This window comes from Engystomops pustulosus, chromosome 7 (assembly GCF_040894005.1).
Source record: "Engystomops pustulosus chromosome 7, aEngPut4.maternal, whole genome shotgun sequence".
In the NCBI taxonomy this organism is placed as follows: domain Eukaryota; kingdom Metazoa; phylum Chordata; class Amphibia; order Anura; family Leptodactylidae; genus Engystomops; species Engystomops pustulosus.
Window position 1 is genome coordinate 55,302,722 of NC_092417.1, and position 27,242 is coordinate 55,329,963.

Here is a 27,242-nt window from a genome sequence, read left to right on the forward strand (position 1 = left end):
CCCCATGTTAAAATTCCTTATGTGTTCTTATTGCTTTTTAATTGTGTTTTTTTTTTAATTTCACAACATTCAAGCCATTTTTGTTTTGTTCTTCTTAAATATGTCCTTTTGGCTCATAAAATACATTTGTGAAGATTAGTATTTCCTTCAGCACCTTAGATAGGACATCCATTAGTGATTCAGCATAAACAACAGTCATTAATGTGATATTAGTCTTAGTATAATTTTAGGGTAACCGGGCAACTACATGATTGATTACATGTTGGGTAATTATCCTGTGCTAGTGGTCATGACTTGGTTAACTTCAATGTGATATTACTAGTGGCATGAGCCCTATTACTGTCCATTTTGCTCACCACATCCTACCTACCCAGCAGAATTTACCTTTAAGATTCAGCAGTAAGAAGGTTGACTCCTTCATCGATCTCCTGTCTTCATAGTTTAAAGGTCACTTCTCATATCTGATTGTCCTGGACCTTTCTCTTGAATGCAGCCATGTCTATCATAGATTTGTTTCAGAATCAGTACACACCATGTGATACACTCTTCTGGGTCATGCCATTCAGACCCAAGAGACGGACGAGTGGGAGTAATGAAAATCTTTCTACCATTCTGATGTTTGCAAAACATTTCACTCAAAACACATTTCAGTTCAAGTTATGATACAAACAAACAAATAATTACAATGTGGGTATTAAAGTGATATTTTGGGCTTTAATAATTGATTACCTATACTTAGGATAGGTCATCAGAATCAAATCGGTGGGATCCCACTGTCTGAAGTGGTTGGGCCAACACTTTTGGAGGTTATATACAGTATATACATGTCTATTGGCATGTAAAATTCATACATAAGAAATCTTCAAGGTCTTGCTCACTGTGTATTAGCTCCAATTGCTTAGCTTACACTTAGCCTACATTCACAGGAAAGTATGGGGGTCATATATATGGCCGGTAAATATACGGCATATTTACGTCTCCCATACACCGGAATGGCCTCATGGCGCTGTACGCGAGCACGTGTGCTGCACCGTACCGTTCCGTAGCTCGTAGAAAGATAGGACATGTCCTATCTTTCAACGGATTACGGCGCGGGCCAAATGTTACTCTATGGAGAGGGACGGAGCTGTGTGGCGATCTCCACCCCCCTCCTCTCCCCGGCGCCGTTGTATGCCCGCTGTACTACGGTATGGCGGGCATACATCGTGTGAATGTAGCCCTAGGGGAACTCATAACCTGTACACTTATACTGCTTTCAGTAAAAGTAAAGGGAGCCTGTAATCAGTAGCCTTTTTTCTGGCTCCCCAATGTCCTTATAGAGAATAGTGTACACATTTCCAAAGTGTTTTTATAATAAAACCGGCTTTTCCCGATAAAAAGAAACATTAGATGAAAGTTTATCTGCAGAGCAGTGTCCCGTGTCCCATGAAAGTGGCTAGTGAGAAGCGATTCCCCCACCCACCCTCCGGAAACTGCTCTGTCATGTGTCTATTTCAAAAAATAGGTATTTGGGCATTTTATTTCAAATAGATGCACAACAGAATGGTTATCCAAGGGGGGGGGGGCAACTTCTCACTGGCCACATCCATGGGACACTGCCCTACAGAGAGCAAGGTAAACTTTCATCCAACTTTTCTTTTTATCATGAAAAGCTAGTTTATCATAAAAACACTATGACAATGTGCACACTATACTCTATGGAGACATGGGTGAGCCAGAAAAGGGGCTCCTGGTGACAGGTTCCCTTTAAGTACAATATTTACAGTCAGTTTTGATTAGGGCAGATGTAACATCTGTGCCAAATTTAGGCTTCAACATTATCTTCTGCCTGTAATGTACAGCTGAGGATGCACGATAATTGTGATTTTGTACTTAGTTAGACTTTTGACCTGCACTTTTCTGAAGACTGCCTTATTTTACTCCTAGCTGCCTCAATGTCCACTACATTCCTCTGTCTCCTCTTGTTCTAGGTTGCAGACAGTTAAGCTACCTGTGCTGGCCAGTGTTTCCTCGATTTTGTCCCTTGCTTGTCATTTGATCTTAAGTGTTTGTCTCTCAATTCTGTACTGCATTGTCCTCTTGGTTTTGAACCATAATTGTACCATTTTTCTTTGTTTGTTTGTCCGGTTTTTGTCACTGTGTTGTGAATGACGACCAGTTCCTACCTACAGTCTAGGTTAGGATAGACAAGTGGGTAGGGACAGCTGGCTGGGTCTAGCTTTATGGCTCACTGTCCGTGTCAGTCTTTTCCATTTCCATCTTATTGTCCATTCCCAAAAAGCAGCATTACATTCAATATGTTGGAATTTGCACCAAATGTAAAAGTCTCAATATGTAAAAGTCACAAATTTAGTGAGCTATTAAAGTCTATTCCATTCCGTTTTGTAGAAATCAGTAGTCCAGTGATTTGTTATCTTCATTTCCCCCTCTGTTGTCTCTCTGTGCTGTTAGTTTTGGAGCAGGCTGCTATGACTCACACTTTCCCTGTTCTGCAAAGGAGCAATATAAATACATCTGCAGTTTGCACCCCTAATGATCAAAAAGATATATGGTAGCTGTTGCCGCCAATAATTTGATGGAGCTCTTTGTCAAAGTTAGGCCTATACTCAGTTTTCTGTGTAGATTCTCTGCAATGTCTGTGTCGAAGCTTTTTGATAACATATATTTTTGATAAACTGACATTTTATCTTTTATCCGGGATGTATTTTAAGCATTACACAGAACATGTGATCTTCTTAAATTCCACTTTGATAGAAAGCTGAATAACTTTACATGTCAATGTCTTTTCTATTTCAACAGCGCTTTAGATGCCGTCTATAGATGTGGGTAAGCAGAGGGGAATAGAAACTTTTAAGTATAAACCAGCTGCAGTAAATCAATACTTCCGAGAAACAGAGAAGCAAAGATAACACAGCACAAGGCTGAACATGAAAACCTTTTCTATAGGACAAAAAAATTCAGTAAACCATTAAAATAAAGTCTTTATGCAGCTTGACTAAACTGGATTTAATTTGAGCAGGTAAAGGTGGGCCAACTGTGCGCCTGGTCAATTGCTGTTAGGAGAACCTAAAGAACTGCAATTCGGGATCCTTTCTGGCCTTACTGAGGTGTCTCTGGCACCTTCCAGTCCCTTCAGGACTCTTCTCCAAATCAAAGCTGTCAGTTGGGTCAAGCTCTTTGCTATTGTCAGAAAGCTGATTGCCTAATCACTATCAGGGATGATTGCTCTTGGCGAAAGGAGCAGTGAACCAAGTAAGTTAATTGGCGAAAAGTCAAAAAGCAGATTGTGGAGCAGGAAAGAGCCGCTGCTGGTGTTACGGAAGCTAAAGTAAAATTGAAGCAGTGCTGAGCTTTACTACAGAGAATTAGGATGAATTTTACAGAGGGGTAGAATGTACTGTAAAAGCATTGGGGTCATGTAGGCCACCAACATTGTGTAACTAATTGTAGGGATCTTCCCGGGGGGGATGGAGGGTTAAGACACAGTTCACAGCAGACGTAGATGTATAAAAGGTGAACTTGGCGTTTATTTTTTAGCATAAACAGTCCAGCCAACATAAATACAGCAACACCGTGCTTTAAGAATTTCAAACAAAAAAACCTACCCGTCTGGGCGCTTACTAACAGGTTGTCTCACCTATCTGACACTCACAAACGCAGCGTCTGTAGCCTGAATATCGCAGGGTGAGTTTTTAGCTCCCGCAGTGGCTGCCTTCGCAACCTCCTCCAAACCCACATAGGCTGTTTAGTGGCTGAGAGGGGGGAGGGGACCTGTAAGCTTTGGAAAGCTTTTACCTTCACAGGCTGATTAGGAGGAGAGCTCACCTGACCCAAAACCTACCGAACTGGATCGCGGGGAGGGAGTGGCAAGATTAAACAACAACTCAGCAGCATAACACTGCTGAGCAACAGGTCAATCCTGGACTTACCATCTCACACTACGTAGCAACCTAGGTGAGATGTACACTCCCTCGAGCACTTCTCCAGTGAGATGTCTACATAATAAACAATGTAGAAGACTAAGAAAGAAACAAAGTTCTATCATAAAAAGTAGAAATCCTCACAATGTAATATATTCACATCTAAATTGACACAAGAAAATTTGTGGTGGTTGGGATCCACCAATGACATCATTTTTCTCCAGGTACCAAAGTAATATATTTTCTTATAATGTTAACCATAATTTTACTACTCCATAAAATTTGTAACAAAAATAGCACTAAACAACCTCAAACTGCCTGTTCATCCATCCAGACATTCAATATTGAAATTGAATTTGAAAAATGTATGGTATGTCCATAGGATATACAATAGATCCTCATTAAGTACAGGTGCAACCTCCGGGGACCCTTTCCTAGTGGAAAATGTTGGTCCCACAAACCATGTAGTTTGAAAAGAATTCCATGGAGAGTTGGCTGTGTTCCTCTTTTTTTGGTCTTGCTCTTGAAATCTGTACAAGTCAGGTAGCTTTATAAGTAGCCTAGTCTCATACAGTGACTGCACATGATGGCACAGGATGTTCCAGTAGCTACTTAATATAAAACAAATATCAATAATCATATGAATTATTCAAGTGAAGAGAAAAGCTGCCACTGCTGTTGGTTTCTTCCCTGCATTCGCCTTGGACATTGGATATTTGGGTAACAACCTTGGTTGAACTTGATGGACAAGTGTCTTTTTTCAACCGTATAAACTATGAAACTATGAAACCTCCTCCCATTGTATGCCGGCTCATTGGTGGTAACACTTTGATTGCATTTTTAGTCTCTTCTTGACACTTTGTCACGTTTACCATATAACTAGGAATTTAGGCCTAGAACTGTCATATAAGCGGGGAGTCAAATTCTTCAGCCCTGTGTATACACAGATCTTTGGACCTTTTTCTGTGCATTTAGCATGCTTGGTACTCTTTCTCATTTACTGTCATGTTCCGGCTGAGACTCAATTGGGAGGTTTAACATCACTACTTAGTGATTGACAGTGGGCAGTTACAGTGTACCAACACCTGGTTACTGTACAATTTTTTGGTCTGTATATTATGTGTTTTTAATGTTTTTAATCAGCGTTGTGAATTGTCTGTCATGGACCTACAAAATTTGATATATGTTTTTGCATGATCCCATGAGCATTTTGATGCATTCTTTTCCTCTTGTTTGGTTTGGTAATCTTGTTGTATCTGCACTTTGGTGTAAAAAAAAGTTGAGTTCTGCTAACCGATTATATTCATTAAATATATTTGATATTTGATTTACTGTACACAGAGATTATTAAGTCGGAGCATTACCATGTAAGAGTTTGGCCTTTAACTTTGAAGTTGTGTACTTTACAACTCCTAAATGTTGAGGAGACAGGCTAGTGTCATGGGCTTCCTGTGACCCAATGACAGAAAACCAGACTTCATGGGTCACTTTAATGGTGGTCTTCTTCCTACTCAATCAAAGGCCATCTAGAACATATCAAGTGGCCTCATGATATTGACGAATACAAGCACCATACAAGTAAAAGTCATAGATCCCTTCATAATTTCTGGGTGGTGACAATTTTATTATGGAATAACATAGAGCAAAAGCCAAGGTCACCCTAGACCAGTGGTGGCGAACCTATGGCACGGGTGCCAGAGGTGGCACTCGGAGCCCTGTCTGTGGGCACCCAGGCCCTCACCCAGCACAAAGGTCACCATTCAGGACTCCTCCTCCTGCAGTCACAGGCAGCCCAGAATGTGCCGTGTTCAGCACTATTTTAAAGTAACTTGAAGAGTAAGGGAGGAGCAAGGAGGAGTGGGCAGAGCTGGATTATCATTGAAGCCCCTTCTCAGGGCCTGCGATTCATCCTGTTAAGGGGACCTTAGAAGGAAGCTACAATAATAATCCGAATTTCTCCATCATTCTACTGTATTTGGTGTCTTCAGGGCTCTAATACGTTCGAATCTGCGACACAGCAGGGAGCAATAAATTACTTTAAATTGGCATTGGGCACTTTGTGAAAAATATGTGGCTTTCGGTTGAAGTTTGGGCACTTGGTCTCTAAAAGGTTTGCCATCACTGCCCTAGACCTTGTCAAGTGTAATCCGCAGCTCGTGTAAAGGATCCAACAAATACAGCAAACGCTAGAAAACTTTGCTGTGAATATCTTATATAAGGGAAGTGATTGAATAGTAGACGGTCTGTGAGTCACGATAAGGTGTGACTCTGCTTTCTACGACACAGCTAGAGTTATTAGTGCGGCACATAGGAATCTTCCTTTGATAAACATTTTCATATTCAGCAAATATTTCAGCAGATCTCCTGAAAAGTGTAATTGCTTTTTTGTTTTTGTTTTACTGTCTACTGTTACAAAAATGGCTGCATGAGCACCACTGCCAAGTAATATAGGAAATTAGATGAAAATTACTCTTAAAATGGATAAATAATGTCCAAGGCACCTTCTGTACATAATTTTTGAGGTCCATTGTGGTAAGGTTCCTTAACTAATATCTACCTAAATGACTATTTAACCCCTTAATGACCGCCCTATCGGGTTTTTACGGCGGTCATTAAGGGTACTTCTTCTGATGCGACGCCTTTCTACGGCGGCGCATCAGAAGAAGTTTTCGGGACACCGGGTCTCGCTGTTGCCGGTGTCGGGCTGTGATATCACAGCCCAGACCCGGCACTAACACCCGGGATCGGAAAAACTCCGATCCCGGGTGTTTAACCCCTTGCACGCCGCGGTCAAGCATGACCGCGGCGTGCAAGTGTGTCCCCCGTGGATCGGACACCCCCGGTGTGCTTACCGGGGGATCCGATCCCTCCTGCCGCTGCCCCGGGTTCCGACGAGTGACCCGGGGCTGTCGGCTCCTCTTCTCACCGGGTCCTGCCTTCCTGGCAGGACCCGGCTGTATGTAACTGAGCATGCTCAGCATGCTCAGTTACTTTCACTATACACTGCAATACAAGTGTATTGCAGTGTAAAGGCTTGAATAAGCGATCGGATGATCGCTTATTCAAGCCAAGAAGTAGAAAATGTAAAAAAGTAAAAAAAAAAAAAAATTAAATCTTTTTATAATATAATTAAATAAATAAATAAAATAAAAGTCCCATAATCTCCCCAGTAACACATAAAATGCAAATAAAGTAAATAAAACACAAAAACACGTACATATTTGGTATCACCGTGTCCGTATTAATCTGTACAATAAATCTAAATCAATATTGAACCCGCTCGGTGAACTACATAAAAAAAAAAACTCGAAAAACTTCCCATAATATACAATTTTTCATCAAACACCATCACAAAAAATGTTCTAAAAAGTGATCAAAAAAAGTTACGTTACCTAATATGATACGACTGAATAGAACAACTGTTTTCGCAAAAAATAAGCCCTCAACCAGATCTGACAACAGAAAAATAGAGAAGTTATGGCCCTGAAAAGTTGTCAATAGTAAAAACAATGCGATTTTCTCCAATATTGGTTTTGCTCAGGAAAATTGAGCAAAAATAAGAAAAACTATATAAATGAGGTATCACCGCAATCGTAGTGAACCAGAGAATAAAGATAAAATATTATTTTTACGTTACGGTGAGCGGGGGGAAAAAAATGCTAACAATCCAAAATAAAAATTGATGATTTTGTTTGTGTCCCCCTTGAAATAGTTAATAAAATCTCATGAATAAGCTTTAGACTCCCAAAATAAATTATTTATACATTGTATCTCATCCCATAAAAAATAAGCCCTCATATGATCGCATTACCAAAAAAAATAAAAATGTATAGGTTGTACAATGTGACAATACAAATCTGCTGTGAATGGCGCCTCCATTCATTCTATACTCGGCCGTGCACCCATACAGGAGTTTACCACCACATATGTGGTATCAGTACACTCAGGAGGAATTGGGCATCAAGCGTTGCAGTGCGTTTCATCATTTAATTTATTCTGAAAATGTCAGTTTTGGCCTAAATGAATGTATTTCCAAAAAAATTCTAGTTTCTAAATCGCAGGTCCATATTTTTTAACCCATGTGAAACACTTAAAGGGTTAATGGACTTAATAGAAGTTGTTTTACATATGTTGAGGGGTGAACTTTCTATAGTGGGGTAATTTATGGGGTTTTACTATTATTTAGGCCTTTCAAAGTCACTTGGAAGCTGAGTTGTCCCTCAAAATGTGAGTTTTGGCAATTTTCATGAAAATAAGAAAAATCGCACCTAAAGTTCTGCACCTCATAACATCCTAGAAAAATGACCGGAAGCATAAAATATCATCCCAACATAAAGCAGATATTCTGTAAATGTTAATTATCAAACTTTTTGGGTAGTTTTACTTCCTGTCTGGAAACCAGAACATTTCAAACTTGGAAAATGAAGAATTTTTACAAACTTTTGCCAAATTTTCACTTTTTTTCAGAACGAAACGCAAAACTTATCACTTAAATTTTATAACTAACATGAAGTACAATGTGTCACGAGAAAACATTCTCAAAATCACCGGGATATGTTAAAGCGTTCCGAAGTTATAACCAATTATCGTGAGACATGTCAGATTTGAAAAATCGAGTCTGGTCATTGAGCTGAAAACTAGTGTCGGTGATAAGGGGTTAAGAGAACCTGTCAGCAAAAATGTACGCGATAAATCACTATCTTGTGATTAACACTTCATTAAAAAAGTGGCGTAGAAGCCCTGAAATACCTAGACCGTGCAAACATTCATCTTTTTTTTGCATAAAAATACACCTGCGCAGCTACCTACTGGATAAATCAGTAGGCCTAAGCCAGAGGGGTGTCGCTTTCATCATACGCCATAGCACGAGCTTAGCATTGAAGTCCACCATTGAGTGGAGCTTAGCATTGAAGTCAAGCTCTCCCCACCTGAATTCGATGGCTGCTGACACGTTCCCTTTATGATGACAGGGCTATAATAGGGGTTTCCTGATTGAAAAGAAAATTATATGGAATAATCGCTCTCCTTGGTCTCTTTCTCATTTTCCAATCTCCACTTACTGGATCAAGTATTGTCCAGTCAAAGCCATTGAACCCCAAGTCCACCATAACCCCTGAACAAAAATGTAGTCACTATAATTATGAATACGTGCAGTATCCAGGGAGATCAGAAACAGTGGGAGGTGCAGCCAATAGTCAGCCATCCATCATTTAACAGCTCATAGTATTTTATAAGGATAAGGATACAGATAAGGCAGTGTCATACCCGCACATACAGATAAAAAACTATCTTGTATATACAGATTCATAATGCACAGAAATACTGAACTGGAAAAATGTCCATGTGAAAGAGGCCCGATCAGCTGATTCCAGGCCAGGCACCGAGCCCTACCACTACTGTTCTTAAACACCATAATCAATTGATCTGTGGGGGTCCGGAGTGTCTGACCCTTACTACACTAATATTCACTGAGGGGGATTTATTGAAGCATGTATGTCAGCTTTCTGACGTAGAAGCCTTGTACATAGTTGCAATTTCTGGCATAGAACTGCCCCTCCGAAGCCCCTAGACATGTCTGGTGTGACGGCAGGAGTGGGGTTTACCTCTCCCACTATGTATTATACAGTCATCAATAAGCTTGGAAAACCTCTATAACACCCATCCATTGCTGCTGCCATAAAGCAAATGCATCCTTTTTAATGCCACTAAAATGGAATCCATGAGAAATGTCCTTACAAATAAATACATAGGCAAAAGAAGTGATAGCCTTCACTCTGAATACTTCATCCTGATAACATTGACACTTCTCTAAATAAACCCTTCTCTTAAGTTTAGTAGACAAAGTGGTTTAAGTGCATTATAATTCTTGATTCCCTTTGATCTATCACATTAGTGCGAAAAATGAAGGAAACCACGTCGCTCTCCACTCTCAACTACAGCCCGATGATTGCTCATTAGTCTTCCAAGATTACTTCCCCAACAGGTTTTACAAAGAATTTCGACAAATAAAAGGTTGTGTCATAACGGGACTCGTCAGCCTTTTTCATGTTAGACGTCAGCCCTGCCACGTTGTCACGTAGCCTTAAATAAAGTATGTTATCTCCAAATAAGCAGATTCATTTACCACGATGGAACCGCCAGCACTTCCTGTCATTTGCACACTGTGCAAGTTGTTCGCTGCTTAAAATTCACAGCACACAGAGCCTGAGAGAAAGGCAAAAAGCCAGGAACAGGACCAAGTTGGCAAAAGCTAAAGATATTTGTTTTCTAGAGTACATGACACGTTACAGAACTGCAGGCATAATTACAACAAAGCAATAATATTCTCCGTCCCATCTTGACACCATCTTCTATAAGTAATGTTGCATGTAGGACAGCCCAGGAGGCTTAGAAGAATAAATTCGGGAAACATGGGAATTTGGAGGAAAAAAAAAGCAGCAACTATAGAAAACAAAAGAACTTAAAGGGGTTGGCCAATAAACCTCATGTATTTCGTAATGTGTGTTAGTGTGGGGGACAGGATATTAGGTAATTTACCAATATACATCTAGTAAAAGTACTGCACTGACTTCTTGGTGTAAATTAAAGCCTCCTGTCTTTAACTTCGTCAGCCTCTTGTCTTTTACCTCTATCTGTCCATGAACAATTGCCCTTAATGTTTGGAACAAGATCTCTGGCGAGTGATTTCTGTCTTTTTCGGCGCATTGCGATTTTTGCACCTTTTTGGGGACATTTTGAAATGCAAATTTATCTTCATTTCCAGATGTGCTAAATGTCGCATATGACATTTATCATTTCAAATTGTCTACAATTTGTTGCTAAATCTCCAGAAGAAACCATACTTTAAGGAAATCTACCATTTGGTTCTATGCATTATGAACCAAACATACCTTGAGAATGCTGTAGCTACACTGATGCAGGATTATATATATCTTGGCTAATCCCTGAGCTGAGTGGTTTTGCTGATCAAACAATTATAATATTCAGGACCTTGGGAAAGCTGGGTCAGCATGGCTGCCTTGATCAACACATTACACAGGGGAGCTTGGAATTACAAGATACAAATATCTTATCTTACTGAACTGAGTGGTTTTGCTAAAAAAAACAATTATAAAATTATGATTATAAGGCTCTGTCACTCCTGTGGCTGCCCCGACACTTCTAATTATGCCCCCTCACTGCTTCTAGAGGTACCGTAATCTATGCAGTCAAGGTGATCACAAAATTATTTCTGTAAGTTAAAAAAAAATCTATAACCTATCTCTTTGAGTTTATATATAGCAGAATTATGACAAAAACATAATGAGAGAGTTTTTTGTCATAAAGGTCAGGACATTGGAAGCATTCTGAAATAGGTGCTCCCTCCATTCATTTCAATTTGATAAGATGGTAAAAAACACAATCATTGGGTGGCAATAAGACGCGTATAGTACACGTATCACATTATTTTTCTAGCTGTAAAAGGAAAAACTACAAGAGCTTAGCTTGAACGAAAGGACATGTTTCTTCACCCAGCTACTTGTGCAAAACTTTTCAGAAATTTTCATCAAAGATCATGAAATAGACCCCAAGAGTTTAAAATTAAATCCGTTACCTTCTTTCCACACGTGAGTGCTCCATTCTTCCTTTATTTACTCCCAATTATCTTTTTTTTAAACACATTATCAAATGTTCTCAAAGATTTTTGTATTGTTCTTACTCACCTGTGGTCTCGGGTGTCCTGTGACTAGACATGTCAACTCTAACGTTTCTCCTTCCCGTATTGTGTACACCCGCTCTGAGTACCTCTCCTCCTCTATATTACACGCCAGCCCCGAGTGGATAATCCGAACAGTGGGTGGTGCTGTCAATGAAGCAGAAACAATTCACGATCACTACTATTGACATTTCCAAATTGTTATATTTTAACACTAAAGTATTTTATTAATAAAATGAGATCAACATTACACAAAGTTTATACAGAACCTTTCAAGTACAGAAAAAAATGCAATCTAGCATAATACAGTACTCACAGAGGTATTACCTATTAGTTTTGGAAAATAACAAGTACATTTATTGTGAAACATATTATCAACACACTGGGGGGTAGTGCCCTTAATGTATATACAACTATTAGCACTCAAGAGATATAGAGAGCCACCCTACGAGTCATTAAGTGGCTAAAAGAAGAAAGAAAATATGCGCCTAAGGGGTGTCAGTAGAGAAAGAAAGAAAGAAGAAAGATAAGAATAGAATAAAAAGGATGGGAGGGTATGTAGGGGGAGGGCATTACAGTCTAACTGTACATTAATTAAAAGATTTATAATCAGGAGACCCATGAAAGTCCAACCAGCCGGACCAGCATTCATAGTGATGCAAGACTCTATTATGAATATCAGCCATCAACTCTTCAGTTTGCTGAATTTGAGCAATTTCTTCAAACCAATCAGAGATGGAAGGCGTTCTAGTGCTCTTCCAAAGTTTAGGGATAACGGTTCTGGCATTGAGCAGGAGCTGAGCAAACAATGGGAGGGCTTTCAAACAGGATGAGGCAATAGGGGGAGCAAAACTATGGAGGGCTCTTTAGCCAAAGAAACACCCAAAAGCTTCTGAACTACAGCAAGAACCGTGTCCCATAAAACCTTTACTGTTGGACAACCCCACCAAATGTGAGCCATTGTTCACACCGCTTGAGAGCACCGCCCACACTGATCAGAAACTGAGGGAAAGATAAAGTGCAGTTTAGCCGGGACTCTACATATCTTAGATCTCTAAATAATAAGCAAATAATAATTTATCAATAAATATAAAATAGATTTAAAATAGATAAGATTTTCACATTTTTGCACAGCTTCCTACAGTTCTTTATTGTATAGCTAGATAGAGATAGATAGATAGATAGATAGGTAGATAGATAGATAGAAAAAACAAAAGGATTCAGCTGCACTAGTACAGGCAGTCCCCATATTACATACAAGATAGGTTCCATAGGTTTGTTCTTGAGTTGAATTTGTATTTAAGTCAAAATTGTATATTTTATAATTGTAGATCCAGACAAATTTTTTTTTTGCCCCAGTGACAATTGGAGTTTCAAATTTTTTTGCTGTAATTGGACCAAGGATTATCAATAAAGCTTCATTACAGACACCTCATAGCTGATCGTTGCAGTCTGGGACCAGAGTAAAGCATCCAGAGAGCTTCACCAGAGGTCACAGTGGGCAGAGAGGTCCGTCTTTAACTAGGGGTCATCTGTAAGTCAGGTGTCCTTAAGTAGGGGACTGTCTGTATATGAAAAATCGGTTGCTTTAAATAGATAGATAGATAGATAGATAGATAGCATTTTGTATTGCAAAAGAGGTGCTAAAATGTGTGTTGCACTTTATGTAAATGATATAAAATCTCCATATTAATCTTCTGCACACAGTATTTTTCCACAAAGGCTAACAACGCTGTATCACGAATGTGCGAAGTAGAATATAAACCCTCTCTTCTAATGAACGCCCACATATAATTCCTTCAGCATCCCGCATGCACTGTAACACTGACCGTTACTTTTATTAAGTCCTGTAGCCGGAGTTGATTCGATGTGTTTTGTTACATTTTCTTGGCCGGCTTTATTAAGCATCATGTGTCAGACCTGCGAGCTAAGTGAGCCTTGAATAAGTGCTGCGTATCCTGAATTGACCTATAATGTTTAGCATTTACAGGCTACAAGCAAATACAAGAACACAGCTTATAAAGCAATGAGCCAAAATAACAAACAACTTGTTTTAGAAGAAACATTTTGCCTTTGAAAAGGTTCGGCTAGGCCTGCATTACACAGGCAGCGTCTTAAAGGGATCTGCACCCTGGAATTGGATATCTTACTTATTACCACCACTGAACACTTATTAATACCATGAACGCTGCTTGTCTACATCTATTAGTCCATTCCAGTACAGACACAGGTAAAATTCTTTTGCTTTCATGCACTACCTTGTACTTAGTGTTGCTTCTTATTATTAGCAATAGGGGGGTATCGTGCAGTGGTGTAACTTTACGCTGATGGGCCCCAGTACAAGGTCTGTGCCAGGTCCCCCCGACTATAATGTATGGTTTATAGTACGAGTCTTCTCATATGGGAAAGTGAGACCTTTTGGGCCCCCAAAGGCTCTTGGGCCCAGTTGCGACCACATCCTCTTCACCTTGTGAAGAGAATTCTGGGCGTAGTTCTTAGGTACAGCCAACAATTGTGCCTACTTCCCACCTTACACTATGCCCACTTGGCCTAAAAGGGGGCATAATTGGTGTCATGATGGGTCGACATGTTCCTGACCCATGTTTACATATTACCCACATGTGGGACCTATCATAAAATTGGTCATGGTGCAACCCCTGCCGCATTTATAATAATATTTCCTTTATTTATATAGCGCACACAGAATCCAAAGCGCTACACAGAGCTTTCCAAATCAGTCGCTGTCCCCATGGGGCTCACAATCTAATCAATCTACCAGTAAGTTTTGGAGAGAACATACAAACTCTTTGGCAATGTTGACCTGGATTGGACTTGAACTCAGGACTGCAGCGCTACAAGGCTGTAGTGCAAACCAGTGAGTCACCATGCTGCCCACCACTGAGTCACCAGGTTGGAGCTTCCTGATAGATATGATGACTGGTGGATGGCAGGGATTTAGCTAGTGCTAAACACTAGTGCACCATGTGCCAGCTTATTATAAATTCCCCTCAAGGTTCTTAGATTTATGAAGTGCGACTTTTAAAAAAAATCTAAAAATTACATGCAAATATCCAGCAATCTGTTTCTGGCATAAAAAAATACTTAGGAATTGGTTGTGTAAAAATTTAAAACTTTTCACCAACCAATCTCAAATCCATTGCAGACGTTAACACCTCATTTTTCACATACTGTATATCACACATATGTACAAAAAGCTCCTAAGACAGTCTAAAAAACTGGCGCAATAAAACCTGCTCAATTATAAATCTCCCCTAAGTCTTCTCATTGTCTTTTCACCCATAAATATAGATATTGCTCAAAAATCAATTTTGAAACCCAATACGAGAGGAGAGCTCTTCATATGAGAAGCAGGTGAACTGTGGAAATACAGCCTTTATTAGACGCATTTCGGGCCTTTCAGCTGCAGTATGATGGATTAGTAAGTGGAAGAATTGATGGTAAACATCTCATAAGGAATCTAAGGAATTTCAGCTATTAAATCTTTTCCACCAGTCCAGGTTAGGGGCAAGTTGCCGTATAAATCATTTAGTTGGGTTTTGGGTTTATTACAATTATAATTGCATTTAGGATTCCTTAGATTTTGCTAGATTTGATGGTTTGTCTGTAATGAGTATATCAAGATGATGGAGTTACACAAGGTTATGAAAATAATACTTGTCCAAGCTAATAGGCTATAGTAAAAAATGTTTGCTTGATAAAGTTCCAACCCCTGGCCCTATAATTGAGAGGAACAAGTACCTGTACAGTAAAGCTGTGCCTATAGTAACAATTAAACAGGTATAACATGATTTCTCAGGATTATAGGGTTAACGCCTTGATTATTACCTTGAGGTAAGTATGGATTAACGGATCCAAGCAATCACCACAATGGAAACTTGGAGCACCTGTCGTGGGTGTCACACTTCTAATGGCACCTGCAAAGACACCATTTTCCCAAGGATCATAGATCCATACTGACACGGTACTTAAAAAGTTAACAACAGGGTGTCAATGGTGGGGGTTGAGCCGAACCCTGTAGCTGAAGGCCAGGTTTGGGGATCCAAACACACAATGTTTGGCATGGACCAGAATTGTGCAGATTTGGGTCCATTCATCACTAAAGGTATGCCTTCATTAGGCCTTAATTTAAGATCTGGAAAAAAAACACTTAAAGGGAATTTCTGTTTCTGATTCTGCCCAGTTTTTGTTGCCCCAGTGACTAGTCCTACAGATTGACTGATGTTCAGTTGATTTGTAAGAGGTCCAAGATATAAGCACTGTGGTGTTTCAGTAGCAGTACCCAAGCATATAGGGATTTTTTGCAGTGATGACAAGTTCAGTTTCCACCATGTTTCTACTGGTAACTATTGATGCAATTGTAATGTAATGGAGCCCATGCAATGAGATGTCACCATATAGCTGCAGCCTTTTCCTATCCTTTGGCCAAGACTGGATGTATTCACAAATACAAAGGATAAAAATTTGATTCAATAAGGATTTGGTGTGGTCACAGGAGTTTGATTATTTAGAAAAGATTTGATGAAAACTAGTGTTCCAGACTAAACCATATTTATTTATTCTAGTCGAATGGCTCTCGAGAGCTTGTGTGCAAACATTACAGCTGAGGCGCAGACAACAGATGTGTTTATATACTGATAAGAGAATACAACTGTAAACAAAAAGATATGAAGAAAGAAAAATGCTAATGAGTAGATCACACCTAGTTTTACAGAGTCAACTAAAATTTACAAATATCTGTAAATGACCTTGACACAACAGACTTCTGTCTAACACAAATACCATTTCATGCTAAAGACATACTTCCCCTTTATACAATTAGGTAGGGTTTCCAAATTTCTATTAGATTACATGTGTAAATGGAAATTAATTTATAATTGTAATGAGTGTATGTGAACACAGTTATTGCCATGTGTCTGTACTAAGTCAATAACCTAAAAAAAGACAATGTACAGTGAATGTCAGCTTTAGCTCGGACTCTTAAAAACTACCCCTGTTTAGTAGGATATTCTAGCTTCATCGGTTTGAGTAAAGAACTCATGTGACAACATGTGAACTCTTATGTCATCTGTCATGTTATTAGCCTGTGGGGGGCAGTCCCAGGATTTTACTATAAATAAAAGTAATTAGAATGTTCTCTGAGGGAGAGATGAAGCATTAGCTCTCTGTCTCTTCCCCTACCATCACCCCAAGGGGGAGTGGGGGTTTCTATTCTTCTGGTTTGTCTAATTCTCTCACCCATAGATAACTGGTTATATCCACCGCAGCATCTCATGTGATTGGCCAGTGAGCAATTCTATTGTATTATGTAGATAGAGCATGGTATAAATGACTTGTCTAGTAGGGTAACCCTATAACCTGTATACATCAAATTGCCCTATATGACCATAATACAGAAAAAAACAAAAAAGGGGCAAACAGAGAACGGCGCCTCAGGTGATATCTTCTAGAATAGTGGAAAAGCAACCAAAACCCATTTAGGGCTGCTCACCTGGTTACCAATTGGGGTTATGCCAAATACACCATCAAGAATGTGTGGATATTGCTTGTAGATTCACAGTCTTGTAGGCGGAGGACTTAAAGAAGCTCCCACTAGCCACACACCCGAAGTCCCAAAAATACAGGATAGTTACTGGAGTTGAGTCAAGATTTTTGCTGTGGATACTCCAATTCCTACTTAGACTTTAACGCCATTTTCTAGCCCTTTTTTTTTATTATTATTATTATTATCTCATTTCCTATATGACCATAACAGAAGGATACATGTTCTGATACAAACAAAAAAACATTTAGCATAAAAAATGAAGAAATTGTTGCCACAAAATAGTAAAATTATAATTGTCCACTTTTAGCAAATAATTGATATTTTTGTGTAGTAAAAATATACATTTTGCAATGTATGTCTTTCTATAGGAAGCTTCATTGTTTACTTCCTATGAATAAACATCGGTCAATGGTCATGTGATGTCCCACAGGTGCACGGCTCGTTATAACACACAGCTCTGATTACTCTCTGACATGACATGACCAGGGAGCAATTTCTATCCACAGGAAGTAAATAATGAAGCTTCCATTTGAATGACATCAAGCAGAGTTCTAGAAAGCCACAAGGAATTAATACAAAAAGTATATTGGAAAATTGTATAACTTTTCACTACACGAACAATGTCAATTATTTGCTGAAAGTATACAACCCCTTCAAATATTTTTAGTTTTAGTTTAGTTGATAATTTGAAGGTGAATGAATATGAAATCAACCCCTCTGCTACCGACCCCACACTCCCAACCTGTCCATGTGTTTAGTGTTTTATTATGTGCCAGAGGGGCCTGATCAGACCCTAGGGCCCTGTTGTGAAAGCTTCCTTTACCCAGCTTCCTTTACCCAGTAACTTCACCCCCTATAGAGTCATACCGGGTATATACACATACTACAGGCCTCTAGGGTTTACAATTACCATTTTGGAAAACTTTATGTTCCCGTCTAATTTTTTTCTTCACTGCTGCCTCAAGCAGGATCGGCTCTGGCCAATGCATAGTCCTAAAATATCCCAGGTGCTCACAATGTTGTTCTATAAAGGGACAAATGGAAGCATAAAACGGATTGATGCTCTGTCCATCTTAGTGACAACAAGTGCCTGTATATTATTCCCAGCCCCATAAAAACCCTTGATTAGTAGCGTAAACAAGCCACAAATAAAACATATACATTCTGCCAACCGTTAACTGTGTTATTTTCCTTTTCCCCCCTCTTTTTTAATGTTCCTTAAATTATCTCAGCCTGTCGTTTTTAGCAATGGAACTAAATCATACATTTCTGCAAAGTGTGAGGAAAAATATTAACACATTTTTATTACTATTATTTATGGCAAGTCAGGGACTTTTGCTAGAATCTGTAATTTTTTCAGAAAACGCAGTCAACATAGCATGAAAGAATCCATTTTTTCCTTATTCCCTGCTGTAAATAAAAACCAGTGCCGAAGATGGAGGAGAAAGAAAGACAAAAAAAAATGAAAAAATATGTCAAAAAATGTAATAAATTATTCCTGAATGGCACCAAAACAATTTTCCAATGAAGGATGTTGGTGCGGTGAGTTGACCTCTTTTTTTCTCATCTCAATATCATTATGTTGGCGGTTCTGTTTTATATAGCGCTTTCTGCCAGTGGCCTAGATTAGTTTATCAAAAAACCATAGTGGCAATTTGTTTACCATTTCTAGCAGGAGCTTGTACAATGAGCGTTCGGAGGAAATTCATCTCGAGACATCCACCGGGGGAGCAGTGGAAATCCCATTAAACCTGGGACTTATGCATAAAACCATGCACACTTTATAAGAAGAAGCAGAAGATCGAGTTTGGGATGTTATTAATGGAGACATTGCGATAGTCTCTGGGGAGTTGATGAATCTGTAGCCTCTGGATTTTTCGCCCGTAAAACAATAAGCAGCACCCAAGAGATATAGTCTTTTTTTTTTTTTTTTAGATGTAGCATCCTTGATAAATTATTCCCTAGGAAGTCATTGACCATTTAACTGTGGTGTTGGCTCTGCTGGGTTTAAGTATAGAGAGGTAGCGAGGTGGAAATAGTTATTAAACTGCTGTTTTATCATGGCCCGTTGAGTTTAGGTATCTCAATAAGGTTAGCTGAAGTCCAATTAAGTTCATAGAGAGCCCAAGGTAATCCTAAAGCCAATATTTTTCTAATAAAAACCTGCTCTGTTCCTAGCCAAACCAAAGTAAATTATTCTGGGAGCGTATCACCTAAGGATGTCTACTAGTCTACCATTCCATCCACTAATTTCCAAATGCATGTCCACTTTTCATTATATTCTTAAATGGATTTAGACTTAACATAGCCGCAGACAGTGTTAGGTAATTCTGGAGATTTGTGTGTGTGCTGATAGCGGCAATGTAAAAAATGCATTTCTATTCCAGGATTGTATGTAGTGAAAGTAGCAATGTGAAAAAAATACATTACTATTCCAGGATTGAAGCGAGAGTGCACTAGTTTGTGAAATCTCTTCAATAAATACAGCACATACTCTGCACTGTGTAAGAGCAGAAGGAGGCTTCTGGTTAGGTATTACAGCAGACAAGAAGGGCTGTGGAGCAGTTAGAATGCAGATATTGAAGTACCCAAGTATGGTATACATTGATCCCTAGGGACAATATTTAACAATACCTGAGGCTTTCTATGGACAAAACTGCTGGTGAATTGCTCTGTGCCACAAAAGACAGGATCACAATCAACTTTAAATGGTGGTGGCCTTTTATTTTAATCCTTTGAGCTTAGTTATTTTGCAAACTGGGTATATTTCAGGCTATGGGAACAGACAGAGGGCCTTAATGCAACATTCACTTCCCAGCTGTCCCTTTCTATTATCCATCCACAACCTAAGAGGTGGGTAGACAACTAGAGGACTTTCCCTCCCTGCACCAAAGAACAAAACATGGAGTAGTTGACAAGACAAACATAGAAGAAAAGTATTCAGAGCTGTGGAACAACAAAGAAGGCAAATGAAGTACAAAATCGCAAAGCAGAAGGTTAGTCTGACTATAGGCAAAATATCAGGATACCAGAATATAGAAATCAGAAAAACACAATGTCAAAACACAAGGAGCTTGCTGCCAACATAGAATATAGCAAGCACAAAGCACTGACCAGGAGAAGCTTCTAACAGAATCATGGCCCCTCTACAAAATATAGCTGCAGGAGAAAAACAATGACATAATCCGAGCATCCTCAGCCACACTTCACTAAGAGAGGATAACACCAGCACAGATGTTACACTAGGACAATGAAAATGCATCACAATACCAAAGAACCCCCTCATAAGCCCATTCCTTGTGGTTTCACAAGCTTAACATTGTATGTGGGGGTCTTGTTTACTCATGAATCCTTATGTATATGATTTGTTTTTCGAGCAGTATACCTCTGAAAAACAGACCCTCAATATATCTCCATTATAGTCTATAGGTGTTGTATTATTACTGCGTGGCTACGCCCCAAGTAATAATAGCTACCCAAGCCATCTCAAGGGTGAACACATCTGCCTATAACAGAAATGATTCCAGAATAAGATTAGCGGTTTGATTATTAGCCCTGCTTAAGTGAAGGGTTAACTCTATCAGCTTTAATTAAACATGAGTAATAAATCTAACATTCCTTCAGATCTTATTGCATTGCATTGATTTGCTCTGTTGTAGCACAGCTGTTCCGGAAAGGTGCAGATGTCGATACCATTGTTGTGCCACATGACGCATGAAAACGAGACAGAACAAATGCCGGGATGACGTATCCCGCAGAACATTGTCGTACATTAATTTTGCCTGTCATTTGAAGGTTGATGGCCATTCGCTGAGTGTGAAATTATTCAATAACAAAGATGATGTCTGTACGGCATTTACTTACTGATAACGCGTTTCTTGTCGCCAACAGCACTGAGAGCCGCATTGTTAAACATGTATTGTACATTTAAAGTATTAAGAGCTATATATCAGAGGTATTTCAGAGGTAGAATGCTTTTTTTCCAGGAAAAGTGCCACTCTTGGCCATGGCTGAGATTGGTAATACAACTATTATACACTTATACATATTCCAATCATAGGCAACCCCTTTCAGGACCAGTTTAAGCATATAAAATTGGACACAACTTTTCCTTTTTATATAGCTTATAGTATTTGTTCATAAATGTGATTTTTGCGGGATGATAAAAGCAGCATTCTTTTTCAGTTTATTGGAAAACAATTTTTTTTATCCATCCTCAGTTTGTAAAAATATTAGATAATTTAATGTGGATGCTGGAGAAATACACACTGGTTCCTGTGGTTTTTCTGGGCCACGTGAGCTTGTGGAGCTGCTAGTTTAGAGTTCAGAAGGAGTTGAGATACTGTTCTTTTTTCTTCTGACAGATTTGCAGTTAGTATTTTTGACCTGCTGGGTATACCCATCTTGGATGTACTGGCTATGAGGGAAAGAGACCTATTTTACAAAATGTTGCTGTAAGTCTGAACTTTTTGCTTTCCACTTTTCTAGCATTTATCACTTGTGACCAATAATTTCTAAAGTGTTTACCAAACCTGAATAATTAAAAGTAATCTATTGATTTCACAGCTTAAATATCAAAAGCACATTTTTTATTTAAAACCAAAAAGAAGTTAATGCTTCATGTTTTACAATGTTAAGCTGCAACAAGTAACCTACTGTTTAGTAAGAAACCTGCAGGTAGTTCTCTTAAGAGTTTTGTTGTTTAAAACTCGGTAGGTTTCTAAAATACTTCTACAACCGAGTGTTCAAAAATAATTCCCATTCATCACAGCTCTATGCTCTTCTGTCCAACATGCATTTTATAACCAACCATAGATGTCTTTCTACCCAGACCCAGTGGGGTGTGCTTCCCAGCGGACTCAAAACACCATTGTGGATTGTAAACACTATGATTTTGGGAAAAAGGTTTTTTTTTAGGTTTTATAAACCAGCTCCTTTTGTTCTCTGAAACCAATTTCGTGGTAGGTGCCTGTTGTGCTGTTGTGCTCACTCAGGACAACCCCTTCAAAGCATACATGCCAACATGTGTTATGCTATAGGAATAGAATACATAGGAAAATTGGTCCACTGGTGAACACAATTTTTAATAATTCACTCATCTCTAATGGGGATTAAAGCTAAACACATAGGGGCACATTTACTTACCCGGCCCATTCGCGATCCAGCGGCGCGTTCTCTGCACAGGATTCGGGTCCGGCTGGGATTTAAGATGGTAGTTCCTCCGCCGTCCACCAGGTGGCGCTGCAGCGCCGAAAATAATCTTAACGCCCCGGAATGCACCATCCCATAGAAGGTGAAGGTGAGCGCTCCCCAAGCGACACATTTTCGGTTTTTAAATGCGGCGGTTTTCCGAATACGTCGGGTTTTCGTTCGGCCACTCCCCCGCGATTTCTGTCGCGCGCATGCCGGCCCCGATGCGCCACAATCCGATCGCGTGCGCCAAAAACCCGGGGCAATTCATGTACAAGCGGCGCAAATCGGAAATATTCGGGTAACACGTCGGGAAAACGCGAATCGGGCCCTTAGTAAATGACCCCCATAGTTGCTTGTATAAACATTTGACTCTCATGAAAAAGGCAGATATGTACATTCCCTTAAATTAAAGGGGTTGTCCCATTTCAGCAAATTAAGGTAATTGTTTGCATAATGTAAAATTATACAATCTTTCAGTATACGTTCTGTATGAGTTCCTCACAGTTTTCTAGATCTTTTCTTGCTGTTTTTCTATAGAAAACTGATGCGACACATTTACTAAGAATGTGGGAAACTTCACTAAAAGTGTATAATGCGGGGTTCCCCAGATTCATTAAGAAGGTACAACAGAAATCATGAATCTGGCGCTTCCCTGCACTGGCCCGACAGAGTTCACCAACTTTTTTGTGGTGCACCTTTAACATAGGGCGTGCGAAACCTACCATTTGATTTCAGGCATTATGAACATTATGAAACATACCTTGAGACTGCTGTAGCTACACTGATGCAGGATCATATCTTGGTTAATCCCTGACCTGAGTGGTTTTTCTGATAAAACAGATATAACATTATGATAATTAAGCTCTGCCCCTTCTATGGCTCCTTCAGTGCTTGGTTCCCTGCTTCTCCCAGCCTACCAGTTTTTCTCTGCAGGAGATGATGATGCAATCACTTTTCTCCCTGCCAGACAGAATAATCAATTGCTGCACCATCCTCCAGCTGCTGTGTATGAGTGATTCAGCTCAGGTTGATTAGTCATGCTTCACTAACCACCATTTGTAATTCCAAGCTCCCCTGTGTAATGTGTTGATCAAGGCAGCCATGCTGACCAAGCTTTCACAAGGTCCTGAATGTTATAATTGTTTGATCAGCAAAACCACTCAGCTCAGGGATTAGCCAAGATATAATCCTGCATCAGTGTAACTTCAGCATTCTCAAGGTATGTTTGCTTCATAATACATCAAACCAAATGGTAGGTTTCCATTAAGTTCCTTTTAGTAGAGAATACAAATAATTACTGAGACACCTCATGCTAATATATGAATTGTATATAGGTCCATTCTGGGTGCTGAGTAAGGTTTCACAATGGTCCAACTTCATAGACTCTGTCCTGGGAGACGCATATTTAAAGGAGAAGAATGTGAGCGCATCAGTAGTTTAACATGTCAAGACATTTACTGCAAACATTTCTCCTCGGGTTTAAAAGAGTGACAATATAACTTTTAAGTCACATAAATTGTAAGATACAGCCAGAAGTGACAAGTGTGAACTGACATTTCCTTGGATAAGAAGCAGGAAACCTGGAAATGAATGATAAAAGAAACCGCAAAAATTGATGAAGGATTTTCTGCCACTTCTGAAACAAATACGCTTATAGACATCATACATAGAGCACCATGTTTATTGCTCTTTATCTCTGTTCTTTTCTTCTGGTGAAGCATTTCACAAAGGTTCTAAATATTACGGGTGTCCTACTATAGACATCCGGTTGAAGTGGGGAAAGGTCTCCTGCTGAAGCCCTCCTTCAGCAGGAGGGTCCTCCTTCCACTTGTTCCAGATCTCTGTAGTGCTTGTGTTTTGTAATCACATGTGTTCTCAACTTTGTGTAATGTATGTGAACCCCCTTATATACAGCAGTAGAGAATTCATGTAATAATAATAATAATAATAATAATAATAATACAGCATGGCAGAGAAAGGGAGGAACATGTCTAATTCCCTTGAACATACATGGGTAAACATAACATACATATTAAGTAGGATATTCTTCTCCCAGATTCAACGAGGTGCATATGAAGCATGGGAACCATCACTTAATTTTACACAACTTTTTCTTTTACATTGTATAAGCAACTATACAAAACTTTTTGTATTGCACATAGTACTATGCAGTGTTGTTGAACCTACGAGGACAGGGGTCAGAGGTGGCACTCAGATCCCTTTCTGTGGACGATGTAATACTGTCCTATCATGAAGTTCACCAGCCAACCCACCAGCCCTTTCCACCAGCCCACCAGCCCAGAAGTTGTTTAATTCAGTGATATTTTAAAGCAAAACATCCTGGGATTTTGGGGAATGCAGAAGGAGCGAGAAGATGCAGACCGGGTTGGATTATTATTGAACCTATTGGATCTAGTGTTGTGTATCCTTGTGTATCCTTCTTTCACGACATTGGTGTCCTCAGGATAAAAATACATTTTAAAACCACGGCAGGGTAAGGAGTGTGAAGTTAGTGCTTAGATTGCCATGTTTGCACTTTGTGATAAATAAATGGGTCTTCGTTGCAGTCTGGGCACTCAGTCTGATCACTGGTATGATGGTTTCAGATGTGAATGGTAGCCAAGATGGAGTTGTGAACTTGACAGTGACTTGAAAATAATCTATGAAAGCAGCGGCAGTAACAGTGTTTTTTCCTTACAATGGGACCTGATATATGATGTATCCTGCAGTCTGATCTAGCCTGATATCTAAACCCCCCATATCAGCCCCTTGTTACCCGCACTCAGGGCACTTCTTTTTGTCATAAGCCTGTGTTAAGTTGATCTCTATAAATACCATCTTTGCTACTTCCAAGTTATTTGCTCAATCACTTTGCATCATTCCTCCCTTTTCTTTCTTGTGTTAATGCCTTCTTACTTCTTGAGCCCTGCAGGTTGGAAATATATTACTTGACTTTCCTTCATGCAGAATATTTTAATGATTTCTGTACCTAGTGGTAGTATCTGTCCTTTTGCCTACGTTTTGCTAAGGGGAATCTACTGTTCTCATTAACTTCCGTGCATAGACTTAAACTTCATTCATTCAGCTCTGCGTAACAATTTCCAGAGACAAGCTCTATTATACTATTTATATCTCTTTTTTTACTGCTGCCTTTAGTCCATTTGGTTCTTGCTGGCTTAAGGGGTAGCTTCTATTGTAGGCATAAACCAAAAAAAACAGCAATCACATTGTTAGTTTAACCTTACAGCAAAATCCAGGACCCTCTCGTGCCAAATTAAGGTTTTAAATGTATTAGTCTGACTCACCATTATTTTTGTGTCCTAATTTAACATGTGGATGATCTGGTTATGAGCTAGATAGACTATACCTCATAGTATCTCATTTTGAAATATATATACAGTATGTAGTATTATTTTACTACATCTAATTATTACAGAGACCCGCAAGCTACAATATTTCAATTAATATACAACGTTGTTGGCATTTGCATTTGAGATAAAACAGCTGCAGAAAAGAAACTAAGCCACAATTCTTTAGCACATAATACATACAATTGATTCTACAGTCCATACAAAAACAACCCAAACTCACAATCACCTACAACACAATCACAGTCATAAAATGAAATATCAGTACAAGGACGTCCTTCCAAGATTTTATGAAACCTAGGCCTTTGGCCAGGACAAGGTGCCCTCCTCTATGCCTAGAGGAGAGGCGGTTCTACCATCACCATAGAGGGACTCTTTACTATGTCAGCAGTGAGACTATTGAACTCTGTACAACAAGATGTCGTGATTAGAGATGAGCGAGCACTAAAATGCTCGGGTGCTCGTTACTCGAGCCGAACATTTCCAGATGTTCGAGTGCTCGTTTCGAGTAACGAGCCCCATTGAAATCAATGGGAGACCCAAGCATTTTTCAGTAAAATTATAAACTTAACGAGCACAGTGAAAATACACAGTGCAGAACAGATTGCAGATGTTCGGGAACATCTGCAATCTGTTCCGGAGACACGCGTGCAGAGCGGTGTTCTCCGCAATAGTATTTGAAGAACAATATGTGTGAAGAACAACTTGCAGATGTTTGGAAACATCTGCAAGTTGTTCTTCACACATATTGTTCTTCAAATACTATTGCGGAGAACACCGTTCTGCACGCGTGTCTCCGGGACATCTGCGATCTGCTCCGGAGACACGCGTGCAGAACGGTGTTCTCCGCAATAGTATTTGAAGAACAATATGTGTAGAGAACAACTTGCAGATGTTGCCAAACATCTGTAATGTGTTCTTCACACATATTGTTCTTCAAATACTATTGCGGAGAACACCGTTCTGCACGCGTGTCTCCGGAACAGATTGCAGATGTTCCCGAACATCTGCAATCTGTTCTGCACTGTGTTCTTTCACTGTTTTCTTCAATTAAACAATTAAATTAAATGTTTTAATTGTATCTTTTTACTGTTCTTCACTTTTTTTTTTTTAATTAAATGCTCGTTATCGAGCAGGGCAAATACTCGTCCGAGCAACGAGCCGGTCCGAGTATGCTAATACTCGACCGAGCATCAAGCTCGGACGAGTATACTCGCTCATCACTAGTCGTGATGGCTGATAATTTGAACATTTTCAAGAGAAACCTCAATACTTTCTGGTGAGCAATAATATCACATTTTATGCTGATAAAACTTTTCATAAGTAGTTTCTGTTGATCCAGGGCGGTATTCCAACCACCATATTAGGGGTCGGGAGGGAATTTTTCCCTGCTTTGTGTCGCTTGGCATCAGCCTTGCAGGGTTTTTGCCTTCTTCTGGATCAGCTTCTTCTGCCTTCTTCTGGATCAACTCTGTACAATTTAATAGATGGGACTGATGTTT

At 39.4% G+C, this 27,242-nt stretch overlaps 1 protein-coding gene across 2 annotated transcripts in view; it reads right to left on the reverse strand.

Annotated features, from left to right (window-relative positions):
• Positions 1 to 27,242, reverse strand: part of MDGA2 (MAM domain containing glycosylphosphatidylinositol anchor 2) — a 453,765-nt gene that overhangs the window by 238,116 nt on the left and 188,407 nt on the right. For both annotated transcript variants that reach the window (XM_072115988.1, XM_072115986.1), the window contains exon 2: positions 11,624 to 11,763. In XM_072115988.1, the coding sequence (XP_071972089.1) occupies positions 11,624 to 11,763 (140 nt within the window). The remainder of the gene's footprint in view (positions 1 to 11,623; positions 11,764 to 27,242) is intronic.